The 27,926-nt window shown below is 38.2% G+C and overlaps 1 protein-coding gene across 1 annotated transcript in view; it reads left to right on the top strand.

Annotated features, from left to right (window-relative positions):
* Positions 1 to 13,911: 13,911 nt before the first annotated feature.
* Positions 13,912 to 27,926, top strand: part of LOC150091161 (uncharacterized) — a 28,349-nt gene continuing 14,334 nt past the window's right edge. The window contains exons 1-2 of the mRNA XM_090382329.1: positions 13,912 to 14,139; positions 24,540 to 24,749. Coding sequence (XP_090238455.1) covers positions 14,026 to 14,139; positions 24,540 to 24,749 — 324 coding nt within the window. The 5' untranslated portion in view covers positions 13,912 to 14,025. The remainder of the gene's footprint in view (positions 14,140 to 24,539; positions 24,750 to 27,926) is intronic.

Below are 27,926 nucleotides of genomic sequence, written 5' to 3'. Positions count from 1 at the left end.
GGGATAAAAGGGATAGAGAACAGAGGGGGCAGTAGTTGAGGCACCCGCCTGATTTGAAATGTGAGACAGTAAGGGGACCCTGGTACAGAATGCCCATTCTGGTCCAGAGGGTGGAGTTGAAAGCAGGTGGTGGGGTGAGCCACCAGGAAAAACGGGGTAGGAGCTACCTAGGGTGGGTAAAGGTGGGAGGTTAAACTTAATCCTACTCCAGGTGGTAGGAATAAGTTTAACGAGATTAATAAATTTAACTGATTAATTGATAATATTATATACTGTCCTTATTTGTAAAATAAAAAGAGTTTACCTCAATATAGTTACTTCCATATGATACTCTCCAGAAATAAAATCGAAAAACTTACATTAGAGTAACAAATAATTTAAAAATCAATTTAACACAATTAAAAACAAGAAAATTAATTAAAAGAATTTAACGAAAAAAATTGCAAAACGATTTTCCTTCTTGAAGCTGACAACGCGCAAATTGATTTTTAATTAGTTTTTAAATTATTTGTTACTCTAATGTAAGTTTTTCGTTTTAATTTCTGAAGAGTATCATACGGAAGTGTTCTACGTACTATATTGAGATAAACTTCTCTTATTATTTTACAAACATTGATATCAACGTAGAATGTATTGAGCATTACAGTTCATACTATATACTAAGCTAACGCTATCTAGTACAGATTATAACGTTGTATCGTGTAACAATGGCAGCAAGTTACGAACGGCAAATCTACGCATTAAATATTGATTAACTTCCAAAATCTCGCTATCTAACTTCAGAATAAACCAAGGATCTTGACCAGGTCTATAAGCTACTTATAGAAAATAATTTGATGTATAACGATTTAGTCAATAAAGCGGCTAAATATAGTAAAAACATGCCGGAGATGCAAAACTTGTAAAACGCATGGACTGGATACCCTTACTGATACCAAGTAATAACCTACAAAATCTCTATCGAAGTTAGAAACTAAACTAAGTATCGCGTAACTAGGAATATACAGCTACTCTAGAAAATAAGTTAATATGCCAATTTAAATTAATAAACAGAAAATATTTAAAAAAAAACTTATATTTTCCGGAGCCATAAAAACTTTGCCTGCACAATAAAGGATGATTGAGTGGGAGAAGACAGAGTAGTAATCAATGGACACTGGTCTTCCTGGACTAAGTGGTGTCCCCTAGGGGACTCCATGAAGACCAGTATCCATTGATGACATGAACTAAGTGGAGTCCCCTAGGGGATCCCATAACATGACATAGACTATAGCGTTGTTATTAGTGGAGTACCCTAGTGGTCCGGGTTAAGGTCATTGTTGTTTTCTTTATTTATCAATGATATTGATGAAGGTATATCACTCAATGTCCAAGTTTTCAGACGATACAAAAGCGATAAAAAGGTTGGTATGGTTGTTAATAACAGTAAGGACGGTACGCTCCTGCAACAGGATCTAAAAAAGTTGAGTAGATGGCATGAAAGGTGGCAACTGAAGTTTAATATTGACAAATGCAAAGTACTGCAGATGAATGGCAATAGCCCCGGAATAACATACCAACTGTGTAGTTCTACACTCAGAGTAGTGGAAGACGAAAAAGACCTGGCGGTAATTGCGTAGTCAGATATGAAGTTTTCTGAGCGGTGCATACAGGCTGCAAGTGTTGCTCATGGGGTTTTATCAATGATAAATAGGAATTTTGCTAGCAGGGATAAGGATGTGATTATCCCATAGTATAAGGCAGTTGTCAGGCTATACCTTGACTACTGTATATAGGTCTGGTAGCTTCATTTTAGGAAGGATGTAGAGCTGCTGGAACGAGTACAGAGAAGGACAACAAGATTGGTGAATAGAACAAAGGGTTGATATTACGACAAAAGACTTAAGATAGGAACCTGCGAGGTGATCTGATTGATGTGTATAAGGCCTTGAAAGGTTTGAGCAAACTCAATGCTGAGGGGATTCTTCCTATTGCTAGGATTCCTCACCTGAGGGGGCATAAATTTAAAATCAGGAAAGACAGTTGTAGAATAGAGGTGTGGAAATTTACCTTTACCCAGCGGTGTTTGATTCCTGGAACAAACTTCCATCTCTCCTTTTTCGGAAGTTTACAGCTTAAATCAATTCAAGGCAGAACGAGACAAACGTTTGGAGTGAATGGATGGGTAAAACGGGAAGGGATTTTTTTTTTTTTTTTTGGCTGATGACATATAAGCTGGCTTTCTTGCATCATATGGCTCTACTAATGCTAATTCTAAAGGCTTCTTCAATCTCAGAAAGAATTTAAGAAACTTAAGAAATATGCCATTTCAAATTATGCGACTTAAAAATGGAAACTAATTCAAAAATCTCTTTTGAGCGCAATTTTAATTTCGTCATGTTTCGTATAGACATGGATTTGCATGCATCGCGAGGTTTCAGGAAAAAGTTATTGTTCGTATTAACCATCATGTGGTAATCAGTAATATAAACTCTTACAGGTCTCCACGGATTTTCTGAAAATTGGAATTAATTTCTTGTGTCTGAAAGGCACTGCTGGATGAGTTGACATTCCTTTCTTCATTATAATAATATCAACTGCTTATTTACATCATTTTCTGATTCACTTTTTCAATGGTGCTCTGACATCTAATTATTCCCTCCTGAATTACCATATATAAATATTGTAACTTCCAAAATTTAAAATCAACAACATCTGAAAGACATTTCCTCATATCTATATTCTCCTGCATTCATAAACTACAACTACAGATTCTCGGCTTGCGACTGAACCATATTTAAATTTCTCCTTATGACACATATGAAATATTTTCCTCCTATCGTTCATCTTTTTTCTCAATCAACCCTGCTAAACTTGTCGTTTCCAAATCACCTGCAAACCTTTTCCCATTTTTCAATTTCTGATTTGAAATCTTTGGGTCCTCTTTTGATTTTCAACTGATTACCACAGTCCCTAATCATAAACATTTAGAAGAGTTTTAAGGCTCTAAATTTACTTTTTGCTCATCGTTTCAACTACATATTTGGCTAATAAATACACGAAAGCAGTTTAATCTCTAAAACAAGAGCTGCAACATATTACTCGAATAATTTAACTCCACTAATTACTAAAAAATTACCAACTCCACTAATTACCAACAAATTACTCCACTAATTTAATCATTAAAACTTTAACAAAATGCTAAAACACAATGTTTTGTCCCTCACTATCTTGAGTTGTACACTTATCCAGAAGGATTTCTGCTCTTTAATATTAGTTTCTCCGCTAGATTTTCTTTAAATCTATCTTTGAATTAGTGAGATACAGAAAGTTCATGGTTGAATTTCTTCACTGTTTAGAATTTCTTGCTACCATTATAATGAATCATATTTGGATCATAGAAAGGCTTTTGATACTGTTGCACATGGAAGACTGCTGCACAAATTGGAGAAGTGTTCCATTAGAGGCAACTTGCTGCTATGGATAAAGGGTTATTTGTTTCGAGATTAATTGGGTGCATCGGCAACTATGGCCAGAGTGCGCCATGGATAAAGGGATGGTTGAGTGGGAGAAGACAGAATGGTAATCAATTGACACTGCTCTTCGTGGACTAATGTTATTAGTAGAGTCCGCCAGGGTTCAGTGTTGGGCCCATTGTTGTTTTCTGTATTCATTAATAATATTGATGATGGTATATCATCAATATAAGTTTGCAGACGGAAGGATGGTGACAGGGTTGTTAATGACACAAATGACGGTACGCTGCTGCAACAGGATCTAAGAACAGTTGAGCAGATGGCTGAGAGGTGGCAACTGAAGTTTAACATTGACAAATGTAAAGTATTGCATATGGGAAGTAGTAACCCCAGAGTAACGTACCAACTGTGTGGTACTAAACTTATAGTGGTAGAGAGTGAAAAGGACCTGGGGGCAATTATACAGGCAGATATAAAGTTTTCTGAACAGTGCAGACGGTCTGAAAGTTCATGGTTCATGGTGTCTTGTCAATCATATATACAGGAAATTTTCTAGCAGGGATAAGGAGGTGATTATCTCCTTGTATAAAACAATGGTTAGTATACAAGTACAGTTTACAAGTCTGGAGGCCTCATTTTAAGAAGAATGCAGAGCTGTTTGAACGAGTACAGAGAAGGGCAACAAGATTAGTGAATGGAACAAAGGGCTGATCTTACGAAGAAAGGCTTATGTTTTTCAAATTACAGTGTCTGGAGACTAGGCACCTGCGAGGTTATCTGATTGAGGTGTATAAGGCCTTGAATACTTTGAGCATGCTCAGTGCTGATGGGATTCTTCCTGTTGCTCAGAACAATCGCCTTAGAAGGCAAAAATTCAAATTAAGGAAAGACGGTTGTAGGATAGATTCCTTTCAAAATTACGGTTATACTCGTAGTATTGATTTAACCAGTCCAGTTGCTAATAAAGAAATGATTGCTGAGTGTTCTCCGAGACATATTTTTTGTTTTTATTTATTTATTTATTTTATTTAATTAACTAATTTTTTTACCAAGACAAACGTCAAATTGATTAGTAAAACCTTAGTCCTCTCATTAAAAAAAAAGTCTATAATTTTTATGTTCAACCACTTCTTGTTAATGTTTGTGGCTGTTACAAGACTAAGCACTACTTGTGTGTGTATTAGTTCACGTGGCCTTTATACTATTGGCGAGGTTTGATTTATTAGCACTACTGGAGGTATACGATGCAAGAAAGCAAGCTTATGCAGCACCAGCCAAAAAAAAAAAAAAAAAACCTCCCATTTCATCCTTCCATTCGTTCCAAATTCCTGTCCAGCTCAGCCTTAAATTTATTAGGCTATCAACTTCCACAACAAAAGATGGAAATCTTTTCCACCAATCCATTACTCATGGCTAAAGGCAAATTTCTATACATCTATTTTACAACTGTCTTTTCTCAATTTGAATCTCTGCCCACTCAGGTTCTTAATCTGAGCAAGAGGAAGAATTCCATCAGCATTCAGCCTGCTCAACCCATTCAAGGCCTTATAGACCTCAATCAGATCACCTCACAGGTGCCTACACTCCAGGCACTGTAATTTGCAGAATTTAAGCCTTTCTTGGTAAGAGCACCCCTTTGTTCCTCTCATCAATCTTGTTGCCCTTCTTTGTACCCGTTCTAGCAACTTTACATCGTTCCTAAAATGAGATCTCCAGACCTGTACCCAGTATTGTAGGTGTGGCCTAATTATTGGCTTATACAACGGATAATCACCTCCCTGCTAGCAAAATTCCTATATATCATTGACAAGACTCCATGACATTCCATAAAGCAGTGCAAAATCACTTTCACCTATGCCAGCGGCTACTGTTAATCTATTAGTCCGTGTATCCCCCCCAAGCGAGCAGTTTTCGGACCCACCTAACTCTTCCTCGACACAGCATCAGCAAATATTCGTGCACTCTTTCTATTTAAGTGTGTCCCCTCACTGTATAAGCAGTCTCTCCTGTTAACAAGCACACACCCTGCTGGGAAAAATTCTACCCCTTGACCATTGCACAATCTCTCTCCAGGGCCGAATTGATCCACAAGGCTCTCATCATATACTCCCTCCTATCGTGTTTGGGCAGAATTGCAGACACTTTCAAATTAATCTCTAACTCGAAGCTTTTTCTCAGCATTGACTTGTACTTGTTAAGTAATTCCGCCGGTCTCCTATCTTAATATCATTATTGCCAACGTATACAACAATGTTACCCTTTGTACCCTTAAAAGATATCTGCTGTACAATGTCATCAACTTTGCCCCTGCAGACATTCTTTGGTCCTGTTCCATCTATCCTTTTTGCACAATATGTACCCCGTTTTCTTGACAATAATCACCTACAACAACTAGTTCCTTTGGGTCCAGCGAAGTCTGACTTGGGAGTTGTCGCTGTGTTGCGTGATGTTGAAGTGGCATTGATGTGGGCAGCTCAGAGAACTCATGGATGGGCCCTCAACTTAAATCCTTCGAGGGCATCCATCCTGTCCTTCAAGCTCTCACATAAGCCCATAGCAATGCTGAATCCCGAATTTGTCCCGAATGGGCTACAACAGCCGACGGCCACATCGCGTACCTTTGTTATCAATTAAGAACAAGAGAGCACGCCCCCTGTTGGCACAGCAATACCAGCACTGGACGGACTATCGAGGGTTGGAAAACAGTTGCTTGGTCTGACGAGTCGAAGTTTCTGGTGTATCATGTTGATGGAAGGCTCAGAATCTGACGACTACTGTGCAAGATGGTGGGGACAGTGCTATAGTGTGGGGTATGTTTTCTTGGCACTGAATGGGATCTATCCAGTTATATAAAAGGAGGCGGCAAAGCAACTAAATAAACCCTTAGCCATAATTATGAGAGCATCCTAGGACTCAGGGGAGGTCCCCACGGACTGGAGATCTACACATGTATCCCCAATTCACAAAGGGGGTTCGAAGGGTGACACGATTGTTTACAGACCAGTTAGTTTAACTTCTGTTCCGGGTAAAATAATGGAGTCACTGGTTAAAGATGCATTGTAGGATCATCTAGACAAGACTGCAGCAATAATTCATACACAGCATGGGTTTGTTAAGGGAAAGTCTTGTCTGACAAATTTGATAGGATATTATGATGTGGTTACACAGGAACTAGATGCAAAAAATTATTTTGATATCATATATTTGGATTTCAGGAAAGCTTTTGACACTGTTGTTTATGGAAGACTACGGTATAAATTGTAGCAGAATGGTATTAAGGGCAAGTTGCTACAATGGATAAAAGGATGGTTGAGTGGGAGAAGACAGAGAATGGTAATTAATGAGTGCTGCTTTTCGTGGACTAATGTTATTAGTGGAGTCCCACAGGGTTCGGTGTTGAGTCCTCTTTTGTTTTGTATATTTAACAATGATATTGATGAAGGTATATCACGCTTAGTGCCGAAGTTTGCAGGTGATACAAAGTTTGGCAGAGTTGTTAATGACAGTAATGGCAGTGTGCTATTGCAACAGGATCTAGATAATTTGGGCAGATGGGCTAAGAAGTGGGAACTGAAGTTTAACCTTGAAAAATGCAAAGTACTGCATATGGGTAGAAGTAACCCCAGAGAAACGTACCAACTGTGTGGTACTACACTTAAGGTGGTAGAAAATGAAAAAGACCTCGGAGTAATTGTGCAGTCAGATATGAAGTTTTCTGAGCAATGGAGACAGGCAACCAGGGCAGGTCATGGGGTTTTGTCAATGATATATAGGAATTTTGCTAGCAGGGATAAGGAGGTGATTGTCCCTTTGTATACGTCAATGGTCAGGCCACGCCTTGAGTACTGCGTACATGTCTGGAGGCCCCATTTTAGGAAGGATGTAGATTTACTTGAGCGTGTACAGAGAAGGGCAACAAGATTGGTGAGAGGAATGAAGGGATCGATCCTCTTACCAAGAGAGGATTAATTCTGCAAATTGCAGTGGCTGGAGACTAGGCACCTGCACGGTGATCTGATTGAGGTGTATAAGGCTTTGAATGGGTTGAGCACGCTGAATTCTGATGGGATCCTTCCACAAGTGGAAGGATTCCATCTTAATTCAAATTAAGAAAAGATAGATGTAGAATAGATCTGAGGAAATTTGCCTTTAGCCAGCGGGTGGTTAATTACTGGAACAAACTTCCAACTGTCATTGTGGAAGTTGATAGGTCAAATAAATTTTAAGGAGGAACTGGACAGGCATTTGGAGGAAACGGTGTGATTTTTTTTTTTTTTTTTTTTTTTGGCTGATGCTGCATAAGCTCATACACTTGCTTTCTTGCAACACATGCCACTACTACTACTACTATTACTACGTCGGGTCCATTGATACGCATAGATTCACATCTGAATGCCACATCGTACCTAAACGTCGTTGCTGAACAAGTGAATCCGTTCATGTTGACAGTTTATCCTTAGTCAGATGATTACTTCCAGCAGGATATGCGCCGGTGCACAAAGTCCGAATGGTTCCAGGAACATGACAATGACTTTTGTTTGCTGTAGTCACCCACTCAGTCCCTGGATCTCAATCCTATTGAACATCTTTAAGATAAGCTGGAAAGGGCTGTTCGCTGCAAGCGTATACACCTCCGTCGAATCTCAAGGAACTGCGTAACATACTCATAACTGCAAGGTACACCTTTCTTTCTCGTTTTCAGCATCATCGATTGACCATGCCTAGACGAATAATTTGTATGCATCACTTTCAGTTTTCGTCTCTGCCATGCATCTCATTAGTTCATTTGACAACCATTTAGGCTTAAACCTTGAACAACATTTCACGTTTAGTAACTTCCACGATTAATTCCTTAATGCTTCCCACTTATAATTTGCTGTTGGTGATATCATCAGTTGATCCCACTGTACAGAATTTAAAAACTGTCTTCTCTATATTGGTTTCTTAAATGTACTTTCTTGAAGTCCAGCTATGAACCTGCCTCTTCCCGAACTTTCATGGTTGACTACCTAAACTACTACTCCGACTTTTCACAATCAATCTGGTACAACCTTTCTTTCTTTACAAAACTCTACAGCGCGGACATTGATTGTCCAGAAATTTGGGAAGTTATAGCTTGGAGAATTCCCAGTAAAGCAGCAAGATCCAAAACAACTCTAGTCCGTTTATTGAACTGACTCTGTTTAATTGAAAGACACTTCCCATTGAACACTGTCCTTTGTGAATGGTTTGAATATAGACTCGGTCTTAACAGCCCAAAACAGAGCTCTCCTGTCACAAGCGGCTGAACTAATACTAACGAATCTTCACCAAACTAAATATAACCACAATGTTACATCCTCTCTCTCCTTTTATCCGAACTTTACAGTCTAGATATCTAGTGGAACATACACCTTCCACTCATCAGATAACTCTGGTATTTTTTTTTTTTTTCTTTTTTGAATTGCAGTTCTAATGCATTAGCTGATCTCGAGAATTAATGATAGCCAAGTCAAACAGTCGTGTGGATTTTATGTTAAATACATGCGTCAATAACTTTGCCTTTCCTATTAACCTATGAACTCTTTTCTAATTGTATGTGTCTTTATGCTTTAATGTAAGCTCCTATAGCTGTTGCATTAGTAGTCACGGGGAAAGCTCAGCATGTTTTTTGTACTGTATTGATGGCACATCTCTACATGGCCACCCTGGTCCGGCACTTTGTCCAGGATGCCTCTTGGTCAAACCTGCAACCACTGGCTTGTCTGGAGCTGTTGCCTCTATGCATTGTACGAACCAGTGACGGAGAACTAATAAACGGAATTTTATTTATTTAAAGCGATGCAATAGTAGACGACTTTCATCAACCGGTGAAATACCACCGCTTTGCTTATTGGAGGCTTGAAGTGGTGAAACCCATGTTTAGTCTCTAGAGCAAAGTTTCCGGGATCCCCATCCCCCCATACTCCTCCTTCAACCCATGCACGGTACTATAAATTTAATTTAATTTATTGATCTTATTAATTTAAAATATCATGCCCCAAACTAGAGCAGCAAAGCAACGGGCACAAAATGTCAGGAGTGCTGTGACTCGGGGGGAGAACTGAGGGGGGCGATTCTCCAACGCATCACAGCCTAAAAAACATGTGCAACTTGTGAAATGTTTGCCGAACTATCTGGAACGGAACACGATATTGCCATGGGGGATGTCTTTGTGTGTGCGCGATGTAAGGAGTGTAAGGAAATCAGGCGTCAACTCAGCGTTGTTATGGGCCTATATGAGAGTTTGAAGGACAGGGTGGATGCCATCGAATGATCTAAATTGAGGGGCGCATCAGGCTCTCAGGTGCCCACATCAACACCACAGCTTGCACTTGGTCATCGCGCAACACAGCGGCAACCCCCAAGGCGGAATGCGCTGGTCCCACAGGAACTAGTAGTTGTTGGTGACTCTATTGTCAGGGAGATGGGAAATATATTGTGTAAAAAGGATAGGTAGAACACGACCAGGGTATGTCTGCCAGGGGCAAAGGTTGATGACGTTGTAGAGCAGATATCATCTTTTAGGGGCACAAAAGGTGATATAGTTGTAAACGTTGGCACTAATGATATTAAGAGTAGGAGACCGGCAGAATTACTTAACAAGTACAGGTCACTGATAAAAAAGCCGTGAATTAAGGTTGAATTTGAAAGTGTCTGCAATTCTGCCCAGACACGATAGGAGGGAGTATATGATGAGAGCCTTGTCGATCGATCAATTCGGCCCTGGAAAGATTGTGCAAGGCTCAAGGGATAGAATTTTTTTCAGCCTGGACTGTACTTGTTAACAGAGAGACTGCTTCTACAGGGATGGGATACACTTAATAGAAAGGGTGCAAGAATATTTCCTGATGCTACCGAGGCAGTGTTAGGTGGGTCGGAAAACTGATAGCTTGGGGGGATACAAGGACTAATAGTTTAACAGTAGCCATAGGCAGAGGTGAAGGTGATTCTTGCACAACTTCTGTTAAAATAAGTAGCAACCTGGAGCGAGGGGTGTTGGGGGTTTCAGGGACGGATGGCAGCCATCGTGAAACAGGTGGGTATATGGGATGTGTTAGAGTAACTAAGAATAAGAATAGGTGCATGTATACCAATGCTAGAAGTATAGTAAATAAATTTGATGAATTTGAAGTGTTGGTCAAGACATCAAAGACGGATATTGTTGGGATATCAGAGACGTGGTGTCACACAGATATAAGGAATGCCGAACTGGAATTTGGGGAGTACAATGTGTACAGAAAGGATAGACAGGATAGGAAGGGAGGAGGTGGTATGCTGTTAATAAAGAAAAACGTAAAATCAAAAGAAGTGCATCCAGTTGATATAGATGAACTGTGCAATGTTGAGTCAGTTTGGTGTGACATAAGCACTGCGAAAGCAAAAATAAGAGTAGGAGTGTGTTATAGGCCTAATGACTTGAATAAGTACAATGAACAATTGTACAGAGAAATAGAGTGGGCTAGTAAATCGGAATGTCTTATAATGGTGGATTTTAACTTCCCAGATATTGACTGGAACTTGTGGGTTGGTCACTCACACACTAGTCAGACTTTTGTTGATTTATTTGATGATTGTTTTCTGCAGCAGCATATTCGAGAGGCAAGCAGAGAAAGTAATACTCTTGATCTGGTTATCAGCAGTGATCATTCATGTATTAGGAATTTGCAGATAAAAGAACCACTAGTACAGATGGCAGTGATCACAGTGTACTGACGTGGGATTTACTTAAAGATTTAATTACCATCAGGGGTAAAGGCAAGGGTTTTTGCTTCCGTAAAGTCGAGTACAGTGGTCTCCTACAGTTTTTAAATATTCTGTACAGTGGGATCAACTGACGATGTTACCAACAGTAAATTCTAAGTGAGAAGCATTCAAGGAATTAATTTTGGAAGCTACTAAAAGTTTCATACCTATTAAGAAATATTGTTCGAGGTTTAGGCCTAAATGGTTGTCAAATGAACTAATGAGACTCGGAACAGAGAAGAAAATGCATGGGATGCATATAAATTATCAAGCGACTCAGAAGCCTATGGCAGATATAAGTTAATCTGTAATCAGGTGACAAAGGAGGTTCGGCAGGCGAAGGCAGATTACGAGAAATCCTTGGCAAAAGATGCTAAGAAAAAAACAGCAAGGATTTCTTTACTTATATAAACTCTAAAAGGAAGGGGATGAATCTGATTGGTCCACGTGACATCGATGGTTCGACTGTTGATGATCCTGCTCAGATAGCAAACAAACTGAATGAGTATTTTGCATATACATTCACACGTGAGGAATTATTAAGGTTTGAAAATGGCAGAAGGTTATCAAATTGTAGCAAGATACTTAATGATTTTGTAATAACTGAGAACAAATTGGAAGAGAAATTGTTGAAGTTAAACGTGAGAAAAGCACCTGGGGTGGATGGGATCTATCCAGTTATATTAAAGAAGACGGTAAAGCAACTAAGCAAACCCTTAGCCATATTATGAGAGCATCCTTGGACTCAGGGGAGTTTCCCACGTACTGGAGAGGTGCAAATGTATTTCCCAATTCACAAAGGGGGATGGAAGGGTGACACGAGTAATTACAGACCAGTTAGTTTAACTTCTGTTCCGGGTAAAATAATGGAGTCGCTGGTTAAAGATGCATCGCAGGATCATCTAGACAAGACTGCAGCAATAATTCAGACACAGCATGGGTTTGTTAAGGGAAAGTCTTGTCTGACTAATTTGATAGGATATTATGATGCAGTTACAAAGGAACTGGATACAAAAATTAATTTTGATATCATATATTTGGATTTCAGGAAAGCTTTTGACACTGTTGCGCATGGAAGACTATTGTACAAATTGGAGGAGAATGGTATTAAGGGTAAGTTGCTACAATGGATAAAAGGATGGTTAAGTGGGAGAAGACAGAGGGTGGTAATCAATGGGTGCTGCTCTTCTTGGACTAATGTTATTAGTGGTGTCCCACAGGGTTCGGTGTTAGGTCCACTGTTGTTTTGTATATTTATGAATGATATTGATGAAGGTATATCAGGCTTAATGTCGAAGTTTGCAGATGATACAAAGGTTGGCAGGGTTGTTAATGACAGTAATGGCAGTGTGCTACTGCAACAGGATCTAGATAATTTGGGCAGATGGACTAAGAAGTAAGTAAAGTAAAGTAAATTTTCTGTTTATACTCCGGGACGACCAAACGGTCAGAGGAGTTTACAAGATAGACAGAATACAAGAAACAGAACCGTATTCAGCAGTCACGGGCTTGAACCCCGGTCACTCAAGGCACGTGTACTTATGCACCCGCGCGCCTGACCACTAGGCTACGGAGTGGGAACTGAAGTTTAACCTTGACAAATGCAAAGTACTGCACGTGGGTAGAAGTAACCCCAGAGAAACGTACCAACTGTGTGGTACTACACTTAAGATGGTAGAAAATGAAATAGACCTGGGAGTAATTGTGCAGGCAGTTATGAAGTTTTCTGAGCAATGCAGACAGGCTGCCAGGGCAGGTCATGGGGTTTTGTCAATGATATATAGGAATTTTGCTAGCAGGGAAAAGGAGGTGATTGTCCCTCTGTATAAGGCGATGGTCAGGCCACGCCTTGAGTACTGCGTACAGGTCTGGAAACCTCATTTTAGGAAGGATGTAGATTTACTTGAGCGTGTACAGAGAAGGGAAACAAGATTGATGAGGGGAATGAAGGGATCCTCTTACCAAGAGAGGCTTAAGTTCTGCAAATTGCAGTGGCTGGAGACTAGGCACCTGCGCGGTGATCTGATTGAGGTATATAAGGCCTTGAACGGGTTGAGCACGCTGAATTCTGATGGGATCCTTCCACTAGTTCAGATTACGAACCTAAGGGGGCATAAATTCAAATTAAGAAAAGACAGATATAGAATAGATGTGCGGAAATTTGCCTTTAGCCAGCGTGTGGTTAATTGCTGGAACAAACTTCGATCTGTCGTTGTGGAAGTTGATAGGTTGAATAAATTTAAGGAGGAACTGGATAGGCATTTGTAGAGAATGGTGTGATTTTTTTTTTTTTTTTTTGGCTGATGCTGCATAAGCTCATACATTTGCTTTCTTGCATCAGATGCCACTACTACTACTACTAAGTACTACATGTATAGGTTTTGATACCTTTCGTGTTTGGGGTTTTCATAAAAAAAAAAAAAAAAAATGGCACTACAGATTTCTTACATAACACTTCTTCTTGTTCATGATGTCACAAACAATTACACAATATAAATTAAAAAAAACAACAAATAATTATAATAATAGTAACCAAAAACGCTATGAAAAATAGAAGTGCTACTCCGACGAATCTGCTAATCTTTTCAAATACAGTAACAACTGTTTTCAACAATAGGCTTGCGCATTAGTACTCTGTGGATTTTGATTGCCGCGTTAGTTCAAGACTCTGCTACTCGTAGCGCGTAGTAATTGAGTCAGTGTTCACTCTACTCTGTGGCATCAGTCACAGTGAAGAAAGATATGTTATTAATCAGAGAAGCCACATGGTAGTAATACACCGTAAATTAGGATCTCAAGAAGAGTTATGGCGGTGTTGTGTAGGAGTGTGTTATTTTTAAAGCCACTTATTTCTGAGAGTTGCATTTCAAGTGGCGTATTCAGTTTAATAAAACTGAATGCGCGATCTGTGCATATTCAGGTTTGTGTGATCCATAACGACTTAGTTTCATTTTTTCTTATTTTCTTTTTTTTTTTCATTTTTTCTTATTTTTATTCTTATTTTTTCATATGACCGTGTGCTCTTCGCGTTATAAATTTACTGTATAGGCAATCCCGTATAACACGGTTTCGCTCTAATATGATTGATAAATTGTGGCAATCTTCGCACAACATGGTACTTTTATAACACGGTTAGAGAAATGCGGCGAACCTCGCATAACTATTTTTCTGCTTTTGTGCGGAGAAAACCCAGATATTATGTTGGATGTAATTTTTCAATATTTCCATTTTTTTTTTTTTTTTTGTGAGTCCCCGCTGTTGACTTTTTAGTCGTTAAGCAAAAAAAAAAAAAAAAAAATTGGTAAATTCCCTAGGTTCTACGCTATTGAACTTCTGCGTGTTTGAAACCATAAAAAATTAAGACTGTGAAGCGTGCAGTTCGTGACTTTTAAGGTTTTTGCAGGATCATCTAGACAAGACTGCAGCAATAATTCAAACACAGCATGGGTTTGTTAAGGGAAAGTCTTGTCTGACAAATTTGATTGGTTATTATGATGTGGTCACAAAGGAACTGGATGCAAAAAATAATTTTGATATCATATACTTGGATTTCAGGAAAGCTTTTGACACTGTTGCGCATGAAAGACTACTGTACAAATTGGAGCAGAATGGTATTAAGGGTAAGTTGCTACAATGGATAAAAGGATGGTTAAGTGGGAGAAGACAGAGGGTGGTAATCAATGGGTGCTGCTCTTCGTGGACTAATGTTATTAGTGGAGTCCCACAGGGTTCGGTGTTGGGTCCACTGTTGTTTTGTGTATTTATCAATGATATTGATGAAGGTATATCAGGCTTAATGTCGAAGTTTGCAGATGACACAAAGGTTGGCAGGGTTGTTAATGACAGTAATGGCAGTGTGCTACTGCAACAGGATCTAGATAATTTGGGCAGATGGGCTAAGAAGTGGCAACTGAAGTTCAACCTTGACAAATGCAAAGTACTGCATATGGGTAGAAGTAACCCCAGAGACACGTACCAACTGTGTGGTACTACACTTAAGGTGGTAGAAAATGAAAAAGACTTGGGAGTAATTGTGCAGTCAGATATGAAGTTTTCTGAGCAGTGCAGACAGGCTGCTAGGGCGGGTCATGGGGTTTTGTCAATGATATATAGGAATTTTGCTAGCAGGGAAAAGGAGGTGATTGTCCCTCTGTATAAGGCAATGGTCAGGCCATGCCTTGAGTACTGCGTACAGGTCTGGAGGCCTCATTTTAGGAAGGATGTAGATTTGCTTGAGCGTGTTTGTTATTGTTTGTTAGTTATTTGGTTTTTAGGAGCAGGAGCAACTAAGGCCATATTGCTCCGGGAATATGCGGTGGTCATTCCCTGACCTTTCCGCATCCTCCGTATTTGGTGGTGACGGGCTCGAACCCCGGTCTAATCAAGAAGAGTGTGCTACGCACTACTGCTCCTTCCCACCTGGCTACGGAGGCGGCCTTGAGCGTGTACAGAGAAGAGCAACACGATTGGTGAGGGGGAATGAAGGGATTCTCTTACCAAGAGAGGCTTAAGTTCTGCAAATTGCAGTGGCTGGAGACTACCTGTGCGGTGATCTGATTGAGGTCTATAAGGCCTTGAATGGGTTGAGCACGCTGAATTCTGATGGGATCCTTCCACTTGTTCAGATTACCAACCTACGGGGACATAAGTTCAAATTAAGAAAGGACAGATGTAGAATAGATGTGCGGAAATTTGCCTTTAGCCAGCGGGTGGTTAATTGCTGGAACAAACTTCCATCTGTCGTTGTGGAAGTTGATAGGTTAAATAAATTTAAGGAGGAACTGGACAGGCATTTGGAGGGAATGGTGTGTTTTTTTTTTTTTTTTTTGGCTGATGCTGCATAAGCTCCTACACTTGCTTTCTTGCATCATGTGCCACTACTACTACTATTTTGGTTTTATTTGATCGTTTATAATTTTTTCTGGGTATGTATTACTAAACTTTGTTCTTTATGCCTAAGGAACTTAGGCATAATTTGAGTAACTGCCGATTTATTTAAAGAATGGTTTTGTGTCAGCCGTGGAACACTATTTAAAGGGCAAAAATCTAGATTTCAAAGTTTTATTGCTATTGGATAACTTGCTAGGCCATCCAAAAGATTTGGCATCCGAAATGTTGAAGTAATGTCCGTACCACCTAATACAACTTCTTTTAATTCAGCCATTAGATGAAGGCATTATTACCTTTAAAACCCATTATATCAGAAAATCGTTACAATGGATTTTGGAAAAAAATCAATCATCACGGAGGCATGGAAACATTTTTCAGTTGTGGACTATCGGAGTCAGCTTTATCGCTCATGGAAGTAAAACAGGCAACGTGTAGTTTGGAAAAATGTATGGCCAGAGTCAGTTCATTTGGGAAATATGGTCGAATCGGTGCGGTAGTAGAACTTGCTAAGTTGGTAGGAATGGAAAGTTTTGATGATATGACTACTGAAGACGTTCCAAGAATTACTGGTAGAAAAAGAGGCTGCAAAGTGGATTTGGTGGAAATGGCATTGGAGGTTCCAAATTTTATACTAAAAAACATGGAAGGCATGAACTGAGCAATTAGAATCTTATTTTCTGAATGCAGATCCTTAGACTGAAAGGAACACAAAGTTCAAAAGGGAGCTTCAAAAATGCTTAGCTCCATACCATGCAATTTACAAAGATCTATCAAGCAAAAGCAAACAATCCCAGACTACTGATTTTTTAAAGAGAGCAGAAGATAGATGAAATCTAGATGCTGCAGAAGGAAGTTCAAAAGGCAAAGATGTTCTGCAACAGAGAAAACATTCTCGTTTGTTTATGTGCAACAATGAAGAGGAAGAAAATTAAATGAATGTACAATATCTGACATATATGTATCAGAGTTTGTAAGACATTTGTTTGGTTATTATTATTTTTAATAAAAATTAAGTTTCCGATAGTTATAAAAAATGATGTACTCGTATTTTTGTTAGCTTTTGGTATGTAACCCCCCTTTTTGTACTGGTTCTTAGTCCATATAACATGGTTTCACATTACATGAGATTTTGTAGGAGCCGAACTACCATGTTATATGAAGGTTACCTGTACTTTTATTATACGTACAAGGGCGGCTCTTAAATATATGTGAAATTACAATCACCTAGGTCATCAGTGTGCAAGCAAAACGTCTAAAGTGGAAATGGGCAGGTCATATTATGAGAAAAGAAGATAATAGATGGATTAAGCTGCAACTGAATGGATACCACTGGAAGGACATAGAAACAGAGGTTGACAAAAAAGAAGATGCTGTGACGAGTAAGGAGTTTACAGAAGGAAACTGGCCAACCCCAACATGGGACAGAAAAAGATGGAACATTTTGGGAGAGGCATTTGCCCAGCAGTGGGACAGTAATGGCTAAGGAGAACAAAGCATTGTTCGCTGAAAATTCCAGTTGCTGTGGACTGCTCCAGCACTGCCACTGGATGTCCATGATTTGTTTGATTATGCCTTCGACCAATTTGGTCATTATAAATTACAATAAAAGCTTTGGCTTCGTAAACAACACTTAACATTTATGAAAATCAAAAATGATTCAGTTTTCTAAATTTAGTGAATACACGGCATAACTTCAGGAATGAGTTCCTTGTATGTAGACAATAAAAATATTTTATATCAACATAGTTCTGGAAATGCTTGGTTCCCGAGTTATTAACCAGAATGTCTTGTCTCCCGCAGGTGATTTCCTTCATCACAAGGTACTGACAGAATCTGGTGGTTTTCCATTCCGACCATGTACTCAAATCTGGAGCAAGTGGATATGTTCTTTATGTACGGTTTGGCGGACGGTAATGCTCTGGAGGCTCGTCGTTTGTACCACAAAAGGTTCCCAGAACGAAGATGTCCAGACAGGAAAATGTTTGAAGGTATCCATCGCCGCCTTTGTGAACATGGGACCTTTACACTTCGTGCTGCCGACAGAGAGCGACCAAGATCTACGACTCCTGAAGAGGAGGATATTTTGGATATTGTGCATGCCACTCCTGCAATCAAGAGTGGCATGCACTATTTGGAGAGTGTTGTGAGAACACCAACTGTATCCTTACCATCTGCAATGGGTACAGGCCTTGTCACCAGCAGATTACCCTACGTGAGTAATGTTCTGCCAGTGGTTCTTGCAGCAGTGTGGTACAACTCCTCACTTTCCTGCCTTAGCGATATTCACAGATGAAGCACAGTTCACACGAGACGGAATCCAAAACTTTCACAATCAGCATGTATGGGCTGAGGAAAACCCACATGCAATTCTTCCATCACATCACCAACAGTGGTTCAGCCTCAGCATCTGGGTGGGTGTTTTTAGTGATAAGTTATTTGGGTTAATAACATTCCGGTTAATAACTCGGGAGCCACACATTTCTGGAACAATATTGATATAAAATATTTTTATTGTCTACATGTGAGGAACTCATTCCTGAAGCTATGCCGTGTATTTTTGACACACCCTGTATATATATGTATTGGTTAAACTTCAGAATAAGACTTTTACCCATGAATCTTTGCAACGCGGAGCAATGGATAAGCATAGCAGTAAAAAGGGGGAAATCAATTCCTGATTTTAAACCAGCACCAAAGAGGGTGGGGAGGGAACTCGTTTCCCAATAAATGGTTTAGGGGTTCCCCCACCACTGGTTTTTAATCAGAAAAGAAAATCACGTGAAGGAATAGATCATGCAATCACTGCGAAATTGTAGGAAGAGCTAAGCTTACAGTGGATTTGTTGATCCACTGATGACCAACTACAGCCTAATACTACCACTTTTTCCACATACTTTTCTGCATCTATCATTGACCACTGTTCAGTTTAAACCACAAGCTTATCAGTCAACATTGCTCGATATTGCAAAGATCCATGGGTAACATTCTTATTCTGAAGTTTAACTTGTATTTTTTCCATGAATCCTTTGCCTAGCTGTTGGGCATTGTTCCTGTTTATATGAAATTTCACATTTAAATATAAGTAATAAACCAATGATAAATTACTTGATGGACTAGGGCATGGGTTCCCAACCTTTTTTTGCTTGTGGACCCCCCCCGAGTCCTAACTTTACGTATGTGACCCCCATATATGCATATGTAATATTCCTAAATTAAATATTTATTTGTAGGTTAGTAAAAGGTAATAATTAAACAATTCCAATATAATATAAAAAATGTAAATTACAAATTTAGAAAATTAATTGATAAAACTGAAACATAATTTTACTTGTAATGACAGAATTAGTAAAAAAATTTAAAAAAATACTATTTCAAACAACATATATATATTTATTCCTAAGGCTATTAAAATAGGATCCCATTAAATAGGCCCTATTAATGAGATCCTTGTGGCTGATGTTTCGACATTAGCATTTTAATATCTGGCTCCAATTTTGTGAGAGTCAGACGAAGATCACCTCTTTTTACTGTATCAAATAGATTACGATTTTTTGTTAACAACTATGTTACATGACTAAAGCCAGATTCCACAAGATAAGATGATGGGAAAACAATGACATACATTTTAGCTTTCTCCCATAAAAGCGGATATTTACATGCAATGTCACTATTCTTCCATACATCATGTTTTCCTTTTTTGAATAGACTTCGGACTGTCATCAGAGCGCAATTCAACAAGTTCCTCTTGTAAATCAGTTTCGACATCAGCAACATTTACCTCAAATGGAATCAGCACCCAATCTGGGATGTTCAGTTCTAGTAGGTCCTTGAACCAAACTTGCATGTCTTCTTATGTTTTTTTTTAAAATGATCAACATACACAACACAATCATCATCTTTTAAATCACTGCTAAGTGACGCAAGGTTTGGAAACTGGTCAAACGCACGGCGTGAGATATTAAGACTGTACAATTTGAGTTTTCCTAGGAATGCATTAATGGCTTCTTTGCTAGATATTAAATCACAATTATGTCCTTGCTGTAGCTTATTAAGAGAATTCAGTTTTTCAAACACATTTGAGAGGTAAAATATGTCTGTTTTCATGGCAACCAACGGTTTTCCCATCTCCTTTTCGTTTAGAAATGATACAATACTGTCCCAAAGGACGACGAAGACAATTGCCTTTAGACAACCATCGCACCTCTGTATGCAGTACAAGACGGTCAAATCCTTCTTCATTTTCATCACAAAATTTGCGAAAGAGATGATCGTGAAGAGCATTAGCCTTAATGTGGTTGACAGGTTTTATTACAAGAGTTAAAGCTTCATGAAGACGTCCACTCAATCTCTTCGCCACCAGATGTTGACGGTGAATCACACAATGAATACAAAATACTTTTGGCAATGCATTTTTTAAATGAGTGATAAACTCTCTGTACCTACCGACCATGGAAGGAGAGCCATCAGTAGCACAAGCCATTAAATTTTCGAGTGGAATATTTTTTTCTCTAAAATAAGACTGGACTTCCTTAAATATTGTTCCACCTTTAGTATCTGTTTTGAGAAATCTTGCAAAAAGCATTTCCTCCGAGTTGATTACCTTCCATACATCTTACATATGCCAATAAAAGTGCTTCATTGCCCATCAGAGTTGATTCATCGAGTTGCATTGCAAACTGTTTCACTCGTAATTGAGCAATAAGTTGATTTTCTACATCTTCAGACATTTCATCAGTGCATCTGGATATTGTGTTATTGCTCAAAGGAAGGTTATCGGTAATTTCACGTGCATTTTTGTTTAACCTTGTTGAAATTACAACTGATATTGAAGACAAGATGACAGTTTCACCAATGCTATGTGGCTTTCCAGATTTTGCGATTATTTTGCTGATTTCATATGATGCTAATAAACCGCTATCTTTATTGCTTGCTTGTCTACTAAAAATCTGATCCAATTTGTTTCTTCCTTGAAAATTGTCTCATAGTTTTCGGAAATACTCCACTGATTTATTTTTCTTTTCGCTGTGCCTTGTCTCCAAATGGTGACGAAGCTTACTTGGCTTCATGCTATCATTAGACAGCACAGTCATACATATAAGACACATTGTTTTTGTGATATTCTCTGGTGATTCAATAAAACCATACGTTTTATTGAATCACCAGAGATATTCAGTCAAATATTGTCTTGTTTTCTTCTTTGCATGAGCCATGGGTAATGGCTCATGCAAACATGGATCCCGGTTGGGAAACGCTGGACTAGAGGATGTGGAGGTATGCCATTTTGCTGGAAAAGGACATAAGGTTGAAGTTTGTCCAACTGTGAGAATGCTGAAAACAATAATAATTTTATTAACCTCAAATATTTAATGTTGGAAATGCTTGTAGGTACTAATGGAAATATAGTTCACTAGAACGATAACGTTCAATAACACAAACAATAGATTTCACCAAGACGATGCCAATTACTCACTATAGAATGAAACAATTACCTCTGACTGACTGACTCTTTCTAGATTAGTCGGTGCTTAAATAATGTTTTCTTCTTCGAGAATTTTCTATGGAAAGAAATTTTTTTTTTGCGTCAACTAAAGAAGGTTACAGAAAATATGAGTATCTTCTATCTGCGAATTTCTGGATTGATGAGATTAGTTTATTTTATTATTATTTTTTTATTTTTTTTATTTAATAAATTATTTTATTTATAATATTTTATCATGAACCCCTTAGCTCATATTATGGACCCTCGAAATACAATTTTTTTCTTGTGGACCCCCTCAAAGCTTCTATGGACCCCAGTTGGGAAACACTGGACAAGAGGATGTGGAGGTATGCCATTTTTCTGGAAAAAGACGTAAGGTTGAAGTTTGTCCAGCTGTGAGAATGCATAAATCTCAAGCATATCCAAGTAAATGTTTGCTTTCATAGTTTGTTTATGAAAAAAGAAATTATGCAATCCACACCAAACATTCACATTTTTGCTGTTCTGTTCAATTTGCATACAATGCATGAGTTTTCCAAGCCCGAAATTTGAACATTATGCCTATTCACCATTTCCAAAATGCAAAATATGGACTTGCTGGGGAACATAACCTGCTTAAGAAAACTTCCATCACTATCCATGCAGTGAAGCATATTCAACACAAATTCAAAACACTTTGGTTTATCTTCAGATTCCAAAGCCTGCATGAGCTGCATTTTGTATGCACAGAACTTTAAACATTTGAGCAGGACTCTGTGTATAGTTGATCTTGTTATCTGAAGCTCCCTGGAGGCAGTCGTGATTAATTTAGAAGAGCTCCTAACAAGCGTTCTCTACACTCATTCCACATCTTTGGCACTTGTGTTAGGATGCCCATACCTTTTTTTTGTGATCAAAATTTCCAGTTTCCATAAACTTTTGATGCCACTCATGAATGTTGGTATAAGATGATAGTTGTTTCCCATACTTTGTTCAATAATTTTTCTGAGTCCGAATATCAGATTTTGTCTCTATGAACCATGCCACACATTTTGCCTTTTGTTGAGGAGATGCCATTTTCCCCATACTGTTGCATGACAGGTGCCACCCATAATCACCTGTGATATGGTAAAAAACCTTTTGAGTTCTATTGATGGCTGTAAATTTGTTTTTTAAAAAACTTTTTTCTTTTTGTAACAAATTTATGAAGTTGACTAACTCTCTTTTTGTGACACTATGTATATTAAAAGTACTTTTTATTAAAAATTGCTTTTATAACCTTCTTTTATGCAGATGCAGTAATTATTGGAAAAAATCTATTTCAAAAATTATTTCAGAGCCTTTTTTAGTCCTGGGATATAGTTCAAATCTTGATTTATTTCTTTTTTTGCAAGAGGTTTCAAGTCTTCTTTGCTCCGAACTCATAGGACTTGAAAGCCCCTTTTGGATGAATTTGTCAAAATGGTTCTGATCTTGAACTAAGCCCATAAACTTCATTTTATCATTCCTTCCTTTATCATGATTTTTAGTAGGCACTAAAATTGCAACAAACTGAAGGATACTTGAAAAAATTTTATATCAGTGTTTGTGGTGTCTAGGTGAATCTGATAAAAAGGATAGAAATTTTGGTAAATGATTCCATAAATAATTCAGATGGATGGAGCATACTATGGCCAGTTTGGTTTAATAATTTGGGCCAACAGTTTCTTTGAATAAATACACAATAACTGGAAATGGCTTGTTAATTTTGGTAGAACAGTGTACACTGGGTATGGTTATGATCTTGGATAATCTTATAAAAGGCAAATCCCTGAACTAGAATATCAGAAGAGAAGGTAAAAGCTTGAATAAAACTTCCGTAGCAGAGTTTGTGATATTTTAAAGTATTTTTTGAAAAGGATTGATGTAGTCATTACAAAATACAAAAACTAACCTGTATCATTATTATACTTTGATATTTGATACAGATTCAATATAGAAAAGGGAAAAAAAAAATTTTTTTTTTTTTAGCTTGAATCTATATTGAATAAAGAATTGAATCTGTATTGAATTTCAAGCTTAAAAATACCATGTGACTTACCATGTCCAAGCTAAAAGCCATGCATTTTTATAAAAGAATTTTGTATATTATAAAATGTATGCATAGTGCACATACATTTTATAATATATAAAAAAAAATTTAATTAAAACAGTTGTACATAATGTTTAGATGTGATTAATACATTGGTGACACCATATTGCATATTGATTAACACACACACACACACCCTTATTGTTATTTTTTCTTGAAAAAATCACCCAGATTGTAGGTATTGTATATATTTTTAACAATCTAACATGCATTTACGTGTGTCTACTCCATAGACTTACCTATGTCTACTCCATAGACTTAACTATGTATGTCTGTCAGTTATTCACTACTCTTCACTAATGCTAATACACACACACACACACACACACACACACACACACACACACACACACACACACACACACACACACACACACACACATATAATGTATGTATATATTTATATATGTCTGTACATGTATATAAAGACATATATTCTGTGACTAAAGCTGTTTCATAGTTTCCCAGTATTTGCCCTTCCTATGCCTTCTGACCGTTAATAAAGGCCATGTAACAAACTGTCTTAAATCCATGCCCTAAACAACTTCAATCTGTTTCTTTCTTTTTTTTTTTTAGAACAGTGGGATCACTACCTGATAAGGGTCCCTGTCTATCCTATGTTTTCTGTGATTGTGGATGGTGATAAGGTCTAGGGTATTCTTTTCTCTAGTAATTTCCTAACATGCTGATATTCTTCAAAATAAATACTTGTACATTTTCCAGATTAAATTTAATTGTTAGCTCTTCGATGTTACGCTGTAAAACATTTTTAAATTAGTTTAATGTCATGAACATAATGTTTCATTATTTATTACTTATTTTGCCAATTGTTTTATTGTAGGATAATAAAGAAAGTTATGGAGAGAAAAGCCAATCTGATTTCCAAAATACACCCAGAATTCCTGAAATGGAAGACCCAAAAGAGAAAGATTATTATGATTCTTATTATCAGAGTAAAGGACAGGTATATGACAAGAAACCATTTAAATTTAAATGCCAGAAAGATAAAATATATCTTTGGTGTACATGTGGACAAAGTCACAATATGCAGGTAAAACTTCAACAATATGTACTTTGGTAATTACATATTGTAAAAGTATGTACTTTTAATCCAAACTAAGATCATTCTTTTACAAAAACTGCTAGAATAGTATTTATTTCATTCTTTGCAATATAAACAGATGTAAAATATTTCATGTAATGTCACATAACTAGTTGGCATATCATTTTGATGTTAAATTGGCTCTTGCCTTTACCCTCCTGCAGCCTGTAATTTAAAAATATGTGAAAAAGGTTTTAAATTCTCCATTAGCTGATTTGGGCAGGTTTATTTCCCCCCCCCCAAACTTCCTGATTTATCATTCTTTAGATCATGAAGCAGTGGATAAATAGTGTTTTTGAGCAGACCTGACAATGAACTTCCATCTTTGGTTTTAGCTGCCATCTAGTGGCCCCAAGTGCCAAGCAATAGTTTTCAAGTAATTTCCCTAGTGTGATTTACTAGGGGAAAATACTTGGTTTTCAAAATTTTTTCTCAACTTACAACATTACTGTTAAATCCCCCTTGTTAGCAACATTACTGCTAGCAACGTACTATTCTGATTGCTTGGTTACTGGTCAGAACCACTCCTGCCTCTACATGGCATGGCCCTGAGGGTTAATTTTTCTGACAGGTTACTGAGAGAAAAAAACCAGTGCTTAGGGTCAAAAGGAGTAAAGTGAACACTAACAAATTCCCATATTTAGAGCTGAAGAGCTCTCAACACGACAGTCATTAAACTGACCATGACTTCTCTCTGTCAGAGACTGAAAAAAAAGGATGCAAACAAGCAGGAATCTCCAACATTCCTGATATTACATTCTCTGTCAGCACATTCCCTGTGAGCAAGTTTTTCCCATTCATCATTCAATGATGCCTTGCAAATGCATCATAGGTAATGATGCAAAATTCTTTGCATTTTTTTTTTTTTTTTTTGCCTTAAACAAAATGTAAATGGTTCTCATTGCTTCCCTAGCAGTTATCATATATAGCCTCATTTACTTTGGTAGGCACACAATATGGCCTAAGTAGCCCTTGAACCAGAAATTCTCATAACAACCACCACCATCTGACTGTTATATTGAGAAGCACAGATTCTTTGGCTTCCTGTATCATGGAGTAAGCTTCTTTACAATTTTATTCTAACCAGTGGCAAAATTTAAGAGCAACACTTTCTTCACATCTGTCAGCCTTAGTGGCGTATGCAAAAATGGTTATAATGTAGTAGTAGTAGTAGTAGTGGCACATGATGCAAGAAAGCAAGTGTAGGAGCTTATGCAGCATCAGCCAAAAAAAAAAAAAAAAAATCACACCATTCCCTCCAAATGCCTGTCCAGTTCCTCCTTAAATTTATTTAACCTATCAACTTCCACAACGACAGATGGAAGTTTGTTCCAGCAATTAACCACCCGCTGGCTAAAGGCAAATTTCCGCACATCTATTCTACATCTGTCCTTTCTTAATTTGAACTTATGTCCCCGTAGGTTGGTAATCTGAACAAGTGGAAGGATCCCATCAGAATTCAGCGTGCTCAACCCATTCAAGGCCTTATAGACCTCAATCAGATCACCGCGCAGGTGCCTAGTCTCCAGCCACTGCAATTTGCAGAACTTAAGCCTCTCTTGGTAAGAGAATCCCTTCATTCCCCTCACCAATCGTGTTGCTCTTCTCTGTACACGCTCAAGCAAATCTACATCCTTCCTAAAATGAGGCCTCCAGACCTGTACGCAGTACTCAAGGCATGGCCTGACCATTGCCTTATACAGAGGGACAATCACCTCCTTTTCCCTGCTAGCAAAATTCCTATATATCATTGACAAAACCCCATGACCCGCCCTAGCAGCCTGTCTGCACTGCTCAGAAAACTTCATATCTGACTGCACAATTACTCCCAAGTCTTTTTCATTTTCTACCACCTTAAGTGTAGTACCACACAGTTGGTACGTGTCTCTGGGGTTACTTCTACCCATATGCAGTACTTTGCATTTGTCAAGGTTGAACTTCAGTTGCCACTTCTTAGCCCATCTGCCCAAATTATCTAGATCCTGTTGCAGTAGCACACTGCCATTACTGTCATTAACAACCCTGCCAACCTTTGTGTTATCTGCAAACTTCGACATTAAGCCTGATATACCTTCATCAATATCATTGATAAATACACAAAACAACAGTGGACCCAACACCGAACCCTGTGGGACTCCACTAATAACATTAGTCCACGAAGAGCAGCACCCATTGATTACCACCCTCTGTCTTCTCCCACTTAACCATCCTTTTATCCATTGTAGCAACTTACCCTTAATACCATTCTGCTCCAATTTGTACAGTAGTCTTTCATGCGCAACAGTGTCAAAAGCTTTCCTGAAATCCAAGTATATGATATCAAAATTATTTTTTGCATCCAGTTCCTTTGTGACCACATCATAATAACCAATCAAATTTGTCAGACAAGACTTTCCCTTAACAAACCCATGCTGTGTTTGAATTATTGCTGCAGTCTTGTCTAGATGATCCTGCAATGCATCTTTAACCAGCGACTCCATTATTTTACCCGGAACAGAAGTTAAACTAACTGGTCTGTAATTACTCGTGTCACCCTTCGATCCACCTTTGTGAATTGGGGACACATTTGCGCATCTCCAGTCCGTGGGAACCTCCCCTGAGTCCAAGGATGCTCTCATAATTATGGCTAAGGGTTTGCTTAGTTGCTTTGCCGCCTCCTTTAAAATAACTGGATAGATCCCATCCACCCCAGGTGCCTTTCTTGTGTTTAACTTCAACAATTTCTCCTCCACTTTGCTCTCAGTTATTACAAAATCATTAAGCGCGCTGCTACAATTTGATAACCTTCTTCCATTTTCAAATTGTAATAATTCCTCACGTGTGAATGTAGATGCAAAATACTCATTCAGTTTGTTTGCTATCTGAGCAGGATCATCAACAGTCGAACCATCGATGTCAAGTGGACCAATCATATTCATCCCATTCCTTTTAGAGTTTATATAAGTAAAGAAATCCTTGCTGTTTTTCTTAGCATCTTTTGCCAAAGATTTCTCGTAATCCGCCTTCGCCTGCCGAACCTCCTTTGTGACCTGATTACAGACTAGCTTATATCTGCCACAGGCTTCTGCGTCACCTGATAATTTATATGCATCCCATGCATTTTTCTTCTCTGTCATGGGTCTCATT

The sequence above is a fragment of the Mastigoproctus giganteus genome, chromosome 1 (assembly GCF_048544385.1).
Source record: "Mastigoproctus giganteus isolate SK-2022 chromosome 1, ASM4854438v1, whole genome shotgun sequence".
Lineage (NCBI taxonomy): Eukaryota > Metazoa > Arthropoda > Arachnida > Uropygi > Thelyphonidae > Mastigoproctus > Mastigoproctus giganteus.
The sequence above is the reverse complement of the archived record's forward strand: the minus strand, read 5'-3'. Positions and strand labels throughout refer to the sequence as shown.